The sequence below is a fragment of the Palaemon carinicauda genome, chromosome 19, assembly GCF_036898095.1.
Source record: "Palaemon carinicauda isolate YSFRI2023 chromosome 19, ASM3689809v2, whole genome shotgun sequence".
In the NCBI taxonomy this organism is placed as follows: domain Eukaryota; kingdom Metazoa; phylum Arthropoda; class Malacostraca; order Decapoda; family Palaemonidae; genus Palaemon; species Palaemon carinicauda.
The window spans coordinates 121,452,497-121,468,084 of NC_090743.1; the positions used below are offsets into that span (position 1 = coordinate 121,452,497).

Consider the following 15,588-nt stretch of genomic DNA (forward strand, 5'->3'; position numbering starts at 1 on the left):
TTAGGTGTCTTTTTAGAGGGTGGGAATGGATTGATTTTTTAAAAATTATTTTATATGGGAAAAATTGATCCGAGATACGAGCGAATTGACATACGAGCTCGGGTCCCGGGACGCATTAAGCTCGTATCTCAAGGTATTTCTGTACTTAGACCCTGCAGAGTTGATGGAATTATGGTTTTTTCCTTCTGGGAACCCAAGAATATTCCCTTCATCAGGCAACGGGAATATTTTGCTAGTGCAAGGCTCATTGCCCCCCACATTCTTTGGCCTCTTGTTTGTGTATCACAAGCATGGCTTCTTGGGTTCCCAAAACTTTCTTGCTGTTGGCAGAATCAGAGGGATCCACTTCAAGGTGGCCAGGTTTATGCATTGAATTAGGCGCACTTAAGGGAGTTCATCTCCCTTGATCGTATGTGTTTTTCATTTGACACTTCTTTCATACTTCAGGAAGGTTTGCGAACAAATTGCCTCAGGAACCAGGGGATGCTTTAATTGATACCATCTCCCTTGTTGTGTTGTATATGATAGGGCAGCTCACGAGCCGATTTTGCCTGAATAGGAACTACGCTAGTTAGACAGTCTCCTGAAGCAAATCGGATCTCGGAGGTGATAGGGGAGGCAGATTCTTTAAATCTGTTTTTTTCTCCTCCTCCCCCCCCTAGCGGGAGAGACAACCTCATGAGGTTAATGCCATTCCCTCCCTCTTAGGGAAAGAATTCAGTGTTGTCTAATCGACAGCCATAGCCATTTACTTGCTTCGATTTGAGTCAGCCCTAGATAGGTGACTGACAGGAATAACAGAGGATATTGAAAATCTGTGCTCTCCCCACCCATGTTAGCCCTTAGGCCCACGGACCTTAGTGGAAATATATTCAATCTCTATCTGCTTCCGTTCCGGGGAAACGTCTGTCTACACTTCATGAAACTCAGACTTGTTAATGAAGTAGGACGATGACTTTCTCCTGTAACCGGAACTCACGCCCTTAGACCTGAGGGCTTGGAATATATTCCTTTCTCATAAAAGAGCCCCTCCACGAGCTAAAAATATTCTGCTCAGGTCTTTTCATCAAGGAAATAAAGTCCAAACTCCAGCTAGTAGGATACTATCATGTATCTTACATTTCATTTGGAGTTAGTAGCAGATGGCGGAGAGCAGACGTTACCCCGGGATTAAGTCTGGAATGAATGAGAAGAGTGACTGGTTCTTTCTTTCACTTTCCCCTCTCTTGGAGTACAGCACCTACAGTATTCTGCAAGCTGGCCTCCACTGTCTGTAGGTAGTAATCATTTCCCTTGTTTAACCTGATAAATGCATACTGTATACTGTATATTTGTTACGTCCCCTTTTTCCCGAGGGAGGTAAGAATTGGGTAATGTCTATGATTTGTTTAAGGAAGTCCAAGGACTTCAAGAATTCTTACCTGGACAAGTCACATTGCAGTATCATATAATCACACAGGTTGCTCAGTCCGCTAGCACGTGCATGTGAAGAGAAATTCAGTGAGGTGTCAGGGTGCTTTCTCTATAAAGTGTGTTTATCATTGAGGAACACCCTGGGTCAAAAATCAGCCAGTTGGTTAGGACTTCCACCTACCTTACTGTGAGTCTTTCCTAATAAAGGGATTTTGACGAAGGAAAAATCTATTTCTGGGGAGAGACCTGTGACGCCCGGCGAAAAAGTCCTTCTTTGTACTTTTTCTGATATAAATCTTCCAAATATACCAGAGAAAATTAAAAGCATGGAATGCAGAGGTTACAACCCTCGCGCGAGCACCTTGTTGGTGTCGTATATCTAACAAGGGCGTTTGTAAAACACTATTCACAGGCTGTCTTCCATTTAGATAATCCCTTCATCAAAGGGGGAGGGCCGTGACAGGCCCTAGAGAATACAGTTGGGTTACCCTACCGACACCCACCACTCGCGCTCACTAGGTCATCCTTCTATTTTGGACAAAAGTACAAAGAAGGACTTTTTCGCCGGCCGTCACAGGTTCGACCCAGAAAAGTGCATTAGTGATGGTACAAATGACAAATTTGAAAGTAATTTGTATTTTTAAATATTTAACTTAGCCGGTGAATATATAGCTGCAACTCTGTTGCTCGACAGACAAACTGTACAGAAAAAACTCGCCAGCGATCGCTATAAAAGTTGCGGGTGTGCCTAACAGCGCCATCTGTCGACCAGATACCAAGCTCAATGTAAACAAAGACTCAATTTTCTCTCTGTCGACGTGTCGACAAGACGTACTTTACTCGCTGTTGCTAAACTGGAGTTTTTTCACATCATATTGGTGAAGTACTATATTCTGGTTTTGAGCTTTCGCAATGCAGGTGTTTTATCTTCATCTTAAATCTTGAACTCGTTTTGGATAGATTTAATTATGGTGACAAAGAGAGTATGGACTTTCTTTCACTTTTAAATGGCCGACCCTTCCCTTAGACGGATGTGTGTTTAGGCTTTTAGTAATTATCTTATCACGTTATAAATTAATTACAGATTTTCCTCTATATATTTTATATCTCTCCGCCTTTATTAGGCCTCTTCGATTAACTTTCCATTTATTATAAACATATAAAAATAAATTTTAATGTTTTGTTTATATGCGATCTTTCCTGAGAGTAGGCGGTCCTAACTTGGAAACCGAAGTTAAACAACGTTGAGCCCTTTGCAATCGTAAATAGCTTTTAAAGAGCTAATGATTTAAAACCTTTTAAATGAATATTTTTAATAAATATTTTATGAAAGAATTTCTTTGAATAGTCTTCGTACTGTTTTCAAAGATGAACTAACGTTTAGTTTATTTATACTACGCAGTTTGCGCTCTATCGTTACGATAGAGAGAGAGAGTATCACGGTTTCACTTTGCAGAAAGAGTAAATCGATTCTGACGTTTTGTTCATTATTCTTTCAAAGCTTAAAGGAACTTTTTAATTGAAAAACCTTTCAGTTTTTTCCTTTGGTCAAATAACATGTTTTTTTTGACGAAATGTAATTGGGCTCTTCTCTTAGGTGCGAAATCAAGAGAGAAAGAGAGAGAGAGGAGAGAAAACGTTCCGTTCAAGCGGGTAACGTTGTTCTCGAGTTACTCTCGTCCCTAGTCTCTGTACGGGGAGGAAGGATAAAACGTTTTTAGTTTTTTATTCTCGTCCCCAGGCTATGTGCGGTGAGAGATTGAAAACGTAGTTTATATGAACTAGTGTTTAGTCTCTTTCCCAGCCACTGAATTTTTTATCTTAAAATATGTTTTCTGTTTTTTGCTGGTATTAATGAGCTTGCATTATACGACTGATTTCGCAATTACTACCTTTTAATGAAGGGTAGAATTGCGTGTTTCAGGTAGAAATCAGTAAAAGTTTCGATTTCAGTGAAATAAGTGCAAAGCAGAAAATCGAAGGGATAAAGTGATATGCGCAAAGTGTTACAGTGTTGCGTCCGAGGGTTCGTCTGTTCGTGCCTGTCGTTCACCTAGTCCGGGACCTCTTGCAAGCTCCCAAACAGGGGAGAAGTAATGTCGAACGACTTATGGGTTCGAGAGGCCTTGATCAACGAACAGACGTTTCCCTCTATGGTATCGGGTGTATCTTACCAAGATCTCCCCTACCATAAGACGAGAGAGACGTTTTTTCTCCTCGTCATCCGAAGGCTTTTCGCATAAGAAACCTGTCACAAGGTTTCGAAGCCCTTAAGCGAAAGTCAGTCCTTTCAGGACAGGTCCAGCGTCCTGGCTACAGCCATTAGGACAGCTCTGACCCTATGCAGTCATCGGATAACTGCTCGCCGCCTAACAAAAGCGTAACACAGACTCCGAGAGTCTTTTTTGGTTGGCAAAGTGTTGCGGTCACAGACGTTACCCTCGTCTCTTACCACATCCATTTCCGTTGATCCTTAATGGGTTGTACGGCAAGACATGCAGAATATGCTTGCCTCCCTTATGGAAGACTATTCTGCCGATTAGTCCGTTGAGTCTAGCCGTTTATCTCATCGATATCCTGGCTTTCAGCCAACCTAACGTTCCTTTGTGCTTCCTGTTGACGTTGGCGTAGCTAAGTCACGTCAGTCAGGTTGTTTAAAACCACACTCGATGCGGTCTCGTGTGGATTTTCAGCCGCATTTGGACGTTAGGCCACTTGCTGATGCTCCTGTGGACGTTCAAGACGTTCGCTAACAATCGGAGTTGACTTGTTTTGACGCTGTGCGTCAACCTCCGCATTCTAGAGTTGTTTTGACTGCTCAGTCTAGGCAGTCAAAGCAGTCTCGAGTGGACGCTGTGCGTCCTCACGCACCTGTTGTGGTTGACAGTTCAGTTGTTGACAGTTCACAGACTGTCAAGCAGTTACATGACGTTGCGTCCTGGTCCGCTACTAATGCACCAGTGAGTGTGGACTCTGCTTGTAAAGCATTGCCACCACGGTAGGTCTCTCCCTTGCTTGAGACTCAGCTTTTATCGGACAAGGTTCCTGTAGATGAGGAAGTTGCTGTTCCCCCTCCTACTGATATCTCCTTGAGGACTCTGTCATATGGAGAGGAGCCTAAAGCTGCTTAGCCCTCTATGGACTTTAATTAAATCATGATGATTTTTTTTTAAGGATCTTTGTCCGGATCTTTTTGTAACTGCTGCTCCTCGTTCGCCTAAACGTCAGAGCTTACACTAGGCCTAGCTACTTCGAAGCCATTGTTTTTAAGCTAGTGCTCTCTCGCTCTCCTAGAGAGCTTTATGTTTGCTAGGCGACTGGTTTATCACCAGGAGGAGTTTGGGGGATACAGCCTTTGCTTTCCCTTCTTTTAAACTGGCTTATAGAGCGAGAGTCTGATATGACACGAGAGAAGTTCTCGGCTTGGGAGTTCATGCCTCTGCCCAGATAGACTTCTCAAATCTCGTAGACTCTCCCTGGCGCCTGGCCAGGAGACGCTCCAAGTTTTTTACAGGTCAACTTCACAGCTGTTTTCGAGCCTTTGAAGTTTTGCTGTACAATTATGTCATGCATAAACAAGGCTTTCAGGGATGGAAAGCGGTACCGCCTCAGTCGCTAACCCCGTCTGTTGCCGCACCTGCTCCCGTAGACCCTAAATGGGCTTTGCTGCAAGACATGCAGTCCAAGCTTGCGTCCTTGATAGAGGACTTTAATGCGGAGAAGGTTGCTGCCGAACCTTCTGGCCAACAACCTTCCAACCGGTCGGTTGTGCGTCCTGTTGACGCTGAGGTAACCTTCTCGCGTCTGCCAGTTGAGGTGGTTCCTCCACCGATGCGACCCAGTGTGGGTTGCCAGCCGCACGTTGACGTTAAGCGACGCTCGGAGGTGGTTGTTGACGTTCAGGACGTTCAACAACCAGCAGAGGTGACTTGTTTTGACGCAGTGCGTCAACCTCAGCAACCCGGTATGGTGTTGACTGCACAACCCAGACGGTCTAGACAGTCTCGGGTGGAAGCTGTGCTTCCGCGCGCACCCATGGTTGTTGACAGTTCACAGACTGTGCAGCAGTTCCATGATGTTGCGTCCGGCTCCGTCACGCATGCACCAGTGCGACCGGACTCAGCGAGCCAGACGTTGCCTACTCCGTTGCCGTTTCCTCATCAGTTTTCGGATGAGGAACTATCTGATGAGGACGTTGCTGAACAACAAGACGATCAGCCCCCAGAATAGATCAAGCCCTGCTATCCATCCAGAAGATGCTGAAGAAGGAACGCTGCTCAGTCAGGCTGTGGATGAGTCTGGTAGGGACGCTGTCATCCGTGGAACATTTTGTGTCACTAGGAAGACTACACCTCCGTCCTCTTCAATACCATTAGCTTTTCACTGGAAAAAGGACAAGACGCTAGAAGCGGTCTCGATCCCGATTTCCGAAAAGATAAAGTCTTGTCTGACTTGGTGGAAGGACAATATCAACCTAAGAGAGGGTCTTCCCCTGGCTGTTCAGACTCCCAACCACGTTCTCTTCTCGGACGCATCGGACGTGGGCTGGGGCGCGACACTAGACGGTCGGGAATGCTCAGGACTGTGGAACTCGAGTCAGAGGAGCATGCATATCAACTGCAAGGAGCTGTTGGCAGTACATCTGGCCTTGAAAAGCTTCAAGTCTCTCCTTCGAGGCAAAGTGGTGGAAGTAAACTCAGACAACACCACGGCCTTGGCGTACATCTCCAAACAAGGAGGTACCCACTCACTGACGTTGTACGACATCGCAAGGGACCTGCTCATCTGGTCAAAAGGTCAAGACATCTCCCTAGTAACGAGGTTCATCCTAGGCAACTTGAATGTCATAGCAGATTGTCTCAGTCGGAAAGGGCAAGTAATTCCAACAGAATGGACCCTCCACAAGGATGTGTGCAAGAGACTTTGGGCCACTTGGGGCCAGCCAACCATAGATCTCTTTTCAACCTCGCTGACCAAGAGGCTTCCAATCTATTGCTCCCCAGTCCCGGACCCAGCAGCAATACATATAGATGCCTTCCTCCTAGATTGGTCACATCTGGATCTCTACGCATTCCCACCGTTCAAGATTGTCAACAAGGTACTGCAGAAGTTCGCCTCTCACGAAGGGACAAGGTTGACGTTAGTTGCTCCCCTCTGGCCCGCGAGAGAATGGTTCACCGAGGTACTTCGATGGCTAGTAGACGTTCCCAGAAGTCTTACTCTAAGGGTGGACCTTCTACGTCAGCCTCACGTAAAGAAGGTACACCAAAGCCTCCTCGCTCTTCGTCTGACTGCCTTCAGACTATCGAAAGACTCTCGAGAGCTAGAGGCTTTTCGAAGGAGGCAGCCAGTGCGATTGCTAGAGCAAGGAGAGCATCCACCATTAGAGTCTACCAATCGAAGTGAGAAGTCTTCCGAGACTGGTGCAAGTCAGTTTCTGTATCCTCGACCAGTACCTCTGTAGCTCAAATAGCTGATTTTCTCTTATACCAGAGAAAAGGACGATCCCTTTCAGCTCCCACTATCAAGGGCTACAGAAGCATGTTGGCATCGGTCTTCCGGCATAGAGGCTTAGATCTTTCCAACAATAAAGATCTTCAAGACCTCCTTAAGTCTTTTGAGACCACCAAGGAGCGTCGTTTGGCTACCCCTGGTTGGAATTTAGACGTGGTACTAAGATTCCTCATGTCAGACAGGTTTGAGCCGCTACAATCAGCCTCCCTGAAAGATCTCACTCTAAAGACTCTTTTCCTGGTATGCTTAGCCTCAGCTAAAAGAGTCAGTGAGATTCATGCCTTCAGCAAGAACATCGGATTTTCGTCAGAAAAAGCCACCTGTTCGCTACAACTTGGTTTTCTAGCCAAAAATGTGCTGCCTTCTCGGCCTTGGCCTAAATCTTTCGATATTCCCAGCTTATCGGAGATTGTAGGCAATGAACTAGAAAGAGTCTTATGCCCTGTGAGAGCTCTTAAGTTCTTTTTAAAGCGTACCAAACCTTTACGAGGCCGATCTGAAGCTTTATGGTGTTCAGTTAAGAAACCACCTTTGCCTATGTCAAAGAATGCTTTATCATACTTTATCAGACTGTTAATACGAGAAGCTCATTCACATCTGAGTGAGGAAGACCGAGCTTTGCTTAAGGTGAAGACGCACGAAGTTAGAGCTGTTGCAACTTCCGTGGCCTTTAAGCAAAATAGATCTCTGCGAAGTATAATGGACGCAACCTATTGGAGAAGCAAGTCAGTGTTCGCGTCTTTTTATCTAAAGGATGTCCAGTCTCTTTACGAGGACTGCTACACACTGGGACCATTCGTAGCAGCGAGTGCAGTAGTGGGTGAGGGCTCAACCACTACAATTCCCTAATTCCAGATCCTTTTAATCTTTCTCTTGAAATGTTTTTTAATGTTGTTTTTATGGGTTGTCCGGAAGGCTAAGAAGCCTTTCGCATCCTGGTTGATTTGGCGGGTGGTCAAAGTCATTTCTTGAGAGCGCCTAGATTAGGGGTTTGATGAGGTCCTGTTGTATGGGTTGCAACCCTTGATACTCCAGCTCCTAGGGGTTGATCAGCATCCTAAGAGGATCGCGAGGCTCCGTAAGGAAGACGTACTTATAAGGCAGAGTAATCGTTCAAGTCGACTTCCTTACCAGGTACCTATTTATTTTGTTTTTGTTATTTTGATAACTTCTAAAATGAAATAAAAAACTCTTAGCTCATAAAATGTAAACATATATTACTGGTCTCTACCCACCATCCTGGGTGTGAATCAGCTATATATTCACCGGCTAAGTTAAATATTTAAAAATGATATTTTAATTATAAAATAAATTTTTGAATATACTTACCCGGTGAATATATAAATTAAATGACCCTCCCTTCCTCCCCAATAGAGACGCAGTGGGACGAGGAGAAAATTGAGTCTTTGTTTACATTGAGCTTGGTATCTGGTCGACAGATGGCGCTTTTAGGCACACCCGCAACTTGTATAGCGATCGCTGGCGAGTTTTTTCTGTACAGTTTGTCTGTCGAGCAACAGAGTTGCAGCTATATATTCACCGGGTAAGTATATTCAAAAATTTATTTTGTAATTAAAATATCATTTTTCTCAATGATACTAACTTTGAGTTTTTTATACAAATTTGTCCCACCATCACCTATCTCCCTGCAAGTCCTGCCTACAATCGAAAATGATAATAGAACACAGGTGTGTGTGTGAGTGGGATGTCTGGTACTACCCCTTCCATCCCACTAACTAGCGGTGGGGTAGTTGTACAGTACCTCGCTAAAAGTCTTATGGTTAGTCTTCCAGCTTTGCCAAAAATATATTCCCTATTAAAGGGCTCTGGGTTTGCATCGCTTGGAAAAATACTAATTACAGTACTGTACTTTCAAATTTGTCCTTTTATGTTCATTGTTTTTACTTTCCTGTTTTGTAAGGGTATTACTGTATATATGTTTCTTCCTCAGGCCTTGTAAATACAATGAAACAGCTGAAATCTGTGATTGTGGAGTTATTGAGAAGCCCCCTGCAGCAGGGATAACTGGACCTGCAATTGTTGGTGTTCTGCTGGGCTTGTGTATTGTGGCATTCTGGTACCGCACAATCAAGAAAATGATTAAAAAGTAAGTCTTTATTTTTCTTCTAAAGGTTTAAAGGCCGCCCATGATTTGAAAAGTTAAGGGCAGGACAATGTTCTAGAGATCAACCAAATTTTCATATGACCAGTGCCCAAATTCCCTCTCAAACAGATTGCTAAACAGAGACATTTCAAACAGGTAACCACATTGTTATTGTTGATATGGGGTATGTGTCCTGTTATTTTTATGGGAAGAAAACCTTGAGAAACTCATGTAGTGTTAGTCAAAATTTTGGGGTAACATTTTACTGTTTTGCCCAGCTGATGCTGTTGATATTCACACTTCAGATTTTATGGTCATAAGGTGAAATATATCCTTTACTATTAATTTACAACAATTGTAATTAGAGTTGTAAGGTGAACTTTAGAAAGTACAGTATAAATACAGTATGTTGTGATACAGCTTTATCAAAGCACAGAGAAGCACCATTGCTTGATGTTTCTCATTTAATCAGTTGTGGCCTAAAGTCTTGAAAACGTTCTGCCTTTAGGAGAATCTAAAATAAAACTCAAAATCTAAACATGCTCTCCCTAGAATTGATGATCAGGGTAGAAATAATACCTGGGAAATTGGCCTTTGTTTGGATTATCTTATTACTCCAGATGATGTTATATAATGGCTCATTTCTTGTAAAGTTATGATGAAACTGGTACTTGAAGAAGTAGACATTCTTTAAAACCACCCAATGTTTTCCTTCTTTTTATTGGTTTGGTTCTTGTCACCTATACCACGTGAATGGCCTCTTTGGGATAATTTGTCCTGTAGCAGTTAAATATGAGATTTGTCTCTATGCTGCATACGAATACTCGTCCTTTGATAGAGAGATTGTTTCAGCATGAGCTGGAGGCAGTTGTTAAATCTTGGATAGCGAGCACATATAGTTATCCAGCCCCCTCTCCAAGCCCGAGACTTCACTTTTGTTCCGGCCATTTACGAGTATGTATGTATTTTCGTTTCCTTGAACTTTTCCATTTTCTTTTTCTATTTCATTAAGTGAATGCAATTGTGATTTTTGGATGATGAAATGTAAGCAAGAAGTTTGTTTTTGCCCTGGGGAAGTGTAATGTTGCAACTGGTTTATGGCTAAACTGGCTGTAGATACAAACATCCTCTGTGCTTTTAGTAGGGGTCTTTTCAGATTTGTGTTGGTTGTGGTAACCCTCAGAGTTTGCCACATCCCTTTGAAGGCTTATAGCTCTTCATCCATGACCATACAGACAGCTGATGATGAGTTTGATCTAAGGAAATTTTGGGCTTCCTTAGGTCTTTCATGTATGCTTTTCATGACTTTATTGAGGGAGCTAGCAACTAAGGCTACTTCTTCCCCAGTTCCTCCTGTGCAAGTGTATCAATTGTCCTGATGACACCTGTGGTGAAAAGTACAATGGTGCCCCCAGTTTCATAGACTCCAGTGGTCTCTCCAAGCCCAAAAAGGCTCTGAAGGCCAGTAACGCCAAACTGATTGTTGCCCTTGTGCCCTGGGTTACCCCTATCCCTGACACGCCCCAGTGTTTCTCATTATTATTATTCCTAGCTAAGATACAACCCTAGTTGGAAAGCAAGATTTTATAAGCCCAAAGGCTCCAACAGGGAATAATAGCTTAGTGAAGAAAGGAAATAAGGAAATGAATAAATGACATGAGAAATAATGAACAAGTAAAATAAAGTAATTAAAAAACAGTAACAGCATCAAAACTATTTCATATATAAACCATAAAAAGACATGTCAGCTGGTTCAATATAAAAGCATTTTCTGCAAGTTTGAACTTTTGAAGTTCTACTGATTCAACTACCCGACTAGTAAGATCATTCCACAACTTGATCACAGCTGGAATGAAACTTTTACAATACTGTTTAACATTGTGCCTCATCATGGAGAAGGCCTGGCTATTAGAATTAACTGCATGCCTAGTATTACGAACAGGATGGACCTGTTCGTGAAGAGCTGAATGTAAAGGATGATCAGAATTATGAAAAATCTTATGCAACAGGCCTAGAGAACCAATTGAATGAAAAATCTTATGCAAAAGGCCTAGAGAACCAATTGAATGAAAAATCTTATGCAACAGGCCTAGAGAACCAATTGAATGAAAAATCTTATGCAACAGGCCTAGAGAACCAATTGAATGAAAAATCTTATGCAACAGGCCTAGAGAACCAATTGAATGAAAAATCTTATGCAACAGGCCTAGAGAACCAATTGAATGAAAAATCTTATGCAAAAGGCCTAGAGAACCAATTGAATGAAAAATCTTATGCAACAGGCCTAGAGAACCAATTGAATGAAAAATCTTATGCAACAGGCCTAGAGAACCAATTGAATGAAAAATCTTATGCAACAGGCCTAGAGAACCAATTGAATGAAAAATCTTATGCAACAGGCCTAGAGAACCAATTGAATGAAAAATCTTATGCAACAGGCCTAGAGAACCAATTGAATGAAAAATCTTATGCAACAGGCCTAGAGAACCAATTGAATGAAAAATCTTATGCAACAGGCCTAGAGAACCAATTGAATGAAAAATCTTATGCAACAGGCCTAGAGAACCAATTGAATGAAAAATCTTATGCAACAGGCCTAGAGAACCAATTGAATGAAAAATCTTATGCAACAGGCCTAGAAAACCAATTGAATGAAAAATCTTATGCAACCAGCATAGAGATCAAATTGAACGGCAGTGCCAGAGATTAATAGCTAGATCAGGAATAAGAAATTTAACAGACCATAAGTTCCTGTCCAACAAATTAACATGAGAGTCAGCAGCTAAAGACCAGACAGAAGAACAACACTCAAAACAAGGTAGAATGAAAGAATTAAAACACTTCAGAATAGATTAATCACGGAAAATCTGAAAAGACTTTCTCAATAAGCCATTCTTTTTTCTTTTTTTGCAATTAATATAGAAGCAGACCTAATGTGTTTCTCAAAAGTAAATATGCTGTTGAGAATCACACCTAAAATTTTGAAAGTCATACAGAGTTAAGAAGCATTATCAATGCAGAGATCTAGATGTTGAGGAACCACTGCCCTTGACCTACTTACAATCATACTTGAGTTTTGTTAGGATTCAATTTCATGTCCCATAATTTGTGCCATGCACTAATTTCAGCTAGATCTCTATTACGGGATTCAGCAACCCCAGATCTACATTCAGGAGATGGAATTGATGCAAAGAGTAGTATCATCTGCATATGCAACAAGCTTGTTTTCTAGGCCAAACCACAAGTCATGTGTATTTAGTATGAAAAGTATTGGGCCAAGAACACATCCCTGAGGAACACCTGATATCACATCCTTATACAGTACTGTACTCACTATGGTGTCCATCAACAACAACTCTTTGCAATCTACTAGTTAAGAATTCAATAAAGATACTAAGAAATGACCCACCCACTCCCAACTTTTTGAGTTGGAAAACAAGGGCCTCATGATTAACAGTAACAAAGGCAGCTCTGAAATCATATGAACTTCCTGACCACAATCAAGGCCTTTACGAAAACCAAATTGCAAACTAGGGAACAGATGATTACCTTCAGCAAACCTGTTAAGACATTCAAAAACTTTAAATAAAAAATAAGAATAGAATAGGAAAAAAAGATAAATCTCGTCTTCTGCCAACTATTTCCCTTACTGGTAATGGTAAGTTTTCGTCTCGTCGTGGCAGGGATACTTTCTCTGTGATTATGAAGACTGTGGCAACATAAAACAACAATAAAATAGACCTTTCATTATCATGAATAAGAACTGGAATCACAAGTATTTTTAGGTTGGTGATGAGGTTGGATGTGAGTAAACTAAAATAGACATTATATAATCATGAATAAGGACTAGAATTTCAAGTACTTTGTTAAGTGGTAGGATGACAGTCTCCCAATTGGGGATGTTAATAGGGTGTTGAGTATTACCTAAGGCAGGAAATGTCGCTATTGGCTAGAGAGAGTGGTGTGATTATTTCATGGTAACATAAAAAGACTAAAATATTTCTTACATATTCAGAAATAAAGGCTAGAATCTCAAAAACTTTGTTGGTTGGCTGAAGACAGGAGGGGAGGGGCTAATGTTAGGGTGTGGAGATTCCTTAGTGAAATTCCCCCAAGTGTGAACTTGTGTGATATACAGCCATGTGGTATACTCTTTCATTGCTTATAAAAATTATTATAATAAGGGTAATAATAATGATAATAATTATAAGGATGATAGTACAGTAATGAAGATGACGTTATCCCAACGTCACCGTGTGTACTACCAGGCATGATTTGATGTTTATTGATGTCCACGGAGTGAAGGGATTAAGAAGTTTTGCCAAAAGACGTTCAAAAACTTTAGATAATATGGGAGTTATGGAAATTGGCCAGTATTCGGACTTGAGCTACCGCAAACACATTTACATAGTGGAGTAACATTACAAATTCTCCAACAAGTGCTAAAAGCTCCACTTCTTGCTAACTTGCACAAAGTAGCAGATAACTTTGGAGCTAAGAAATATGGAGTATAAGGAAACAAAGGAAAAATACCATTTGTGTTTACACCTCCATAATTATCCAGATCCCTCAAGAGGGCTTTAATTTCACAAGATCAAAAAGCTAAACTATTTAGTTTAGCCTCAGGAGAACAGGAATGAGGAAGTTTGAGTTCTTCATTACTCTGCTTACTGTCAAACACATAAGCAAAAAGGGTTGCCTTTTCCTTTGGACAGTGAGTGACAGAGCCATCTGGTTTAATTAAAGGAGGAACTGTTGCATCTACACCAAAGAGTGGAGATTTAAGGGTAGTCCACCACCTATGTTCCTGGGTTGTACCAGAAAGGGTTTCATTTATGTTTAAATTGTATACCTTTTCAGTTAAGGCAAAAGCTCTAAGCTGAATAGAGTTATTCCAAGTCAAATCTGATCTGTTACCCTTCCAAAGATGATAGACCTTCTGCTTCGCCAAATAAACACATCTACAATCACCATTGAACCATGGTTTTTTCCTTTACACGGTACCTTAGCATACGAGAAGGGATACGCCTGTCAATTATGTTGATTAGATTTTTATTCAAATGGACAACAGGATCCACACTACTATACAATTGTGATCAATTCAAGCCCATGGTAAGAAGACAATTGAAGATAGAATCATCCATGTCTGGATTCCAGTAGAATGAACACAAATAGAAGTTGCAATGCCTGCCACAAACTTTCATTGCCTGAATCTCATGACATCTACATTTATAGCAGGACTTATGAGAAGCAGGGTACTGAGTCCTAATATACACTGCCATTCCCCTGGCCCTATGAATGGCATCCCTTTTCAAAATTATTGGCTTCTTAAAACCACTTATAAGGAGCTCAGATGATTGCCTCATATTAGAAACCAAAGTTTCTGAGTACAAAAGCATATCATACTGCCTGGACACAACTGTGAGGTCTTGAATATTTGCACGAGGACCACAAATATTATAATACACTAGATGACATTGACGGAATCTACGACGTACTGGTACTGATTTCGCTCAATGTCTCCAGACAGCATAAGAATTAATGGTAATGAAAAGATACATCATACTTAAAAACTAAATTAACTAGAATGATAACAAAAATGTTATGTACAAAAATATAAATGAAGAGATAGATCAAACCCATAGACTATAGAAAAAAAAAGTCGGAAAAACTGGTCAACATAGAGGAGCTGATACACCTTGCAAGGCTAAATACCCTCAAGGATAGCCACTTCAACTGAAAGGAGGACAGTAAGGATGGTTTGGAAAAGAAAACTAAACAGATAAGGAAAAGACAACTTGATAAACCACCAGGCATCCATGGCCTTTCTATCAAGCCTGCCAACACACCATTTAAAAAAAAAACAAGAGTAAGAAAAAAAGATAGAATAGTGTGCCAGAGTGTACCCTCAAGCAAGAGAACTCTAAGCCACGCTACACAAGATTAGAGAACAATGGTTTGATTGTGGAGTGTCCTTTTCCTAGAAGAGCTGCTTACCATAGCTAAAGATTCTCTTTTATACTTATCAAGAGGAAAGTATCCACCGAACAATAACAGTACAGTAATTAGCCCCTTGATCAATGAAGAATCGTTTGGTAATCTCAGTGTTGTCAGGTGTATGAAGAATGATGAAAAAGGGTGAAGAATAGGCCAGACTGTTTGGTGTATGTGTAGGCAAAGAAAAAATTAGCCGTGACCAGAGAGAGGAATCCAATGTACAGTATTATTGTCTGGCCAGTCAAAGGATCCAATAACTCTCTAGCAGTAGTACCCTTTGTGCCCATCCCCTTGTGACCCTTGCTGTCTTCTTGGTCACCTTTCCTCAAAGAAACTCTCTCCATACGAGCACCTCCACCAGAGATCCCTTTTGTATTGTCAGAATAATCACTGTCCTGTTCCAGTGGGTCATGTGGTTCAAGATGATCTATCCTGGTAGCCTTTTCCCTTGACTGCTTTGTGATTGGTCCTGTGGTGGCTGTTCAAGTAGTTGTGTAACTAGCCCAGCCTCCACATGGGATAATGGTGCATCTCATCTCTGGTAACATGTACAGTACTGT

At 41.5% G+C, this 15,588-nt stretch overlaps 1 protein-coding gene across 2 annotated transcripts in view; it reads left to right on the forward strand.

Annotated features, from left to right (window-relative positions):
* LOC137658801 (uncharacterized) overlaps positions 1 to 15,588 on the forward strand; it is a 286,791-nt gene that overhangs the window by 65,427 nt on the left and 205,776 nt on the right. Inside the window, exon 7 of one of the 2 annotated variants that reach the window (XM_068393850.1) lies at positions 8,879 to 9,034. The exons of the other annotated variant lie outside the window; for it this stretch is intronic. Within the exon in view, the coding sequence (XP_068249951.1) occupies positions 8,879 to 9,034 (156 nt within the window). The remainder of the gene's footprint in view (positions 1 to 8,878; positions 9,035 to 15,588) is intronic. 2 annotated transcript variants of the gene reach the window in all.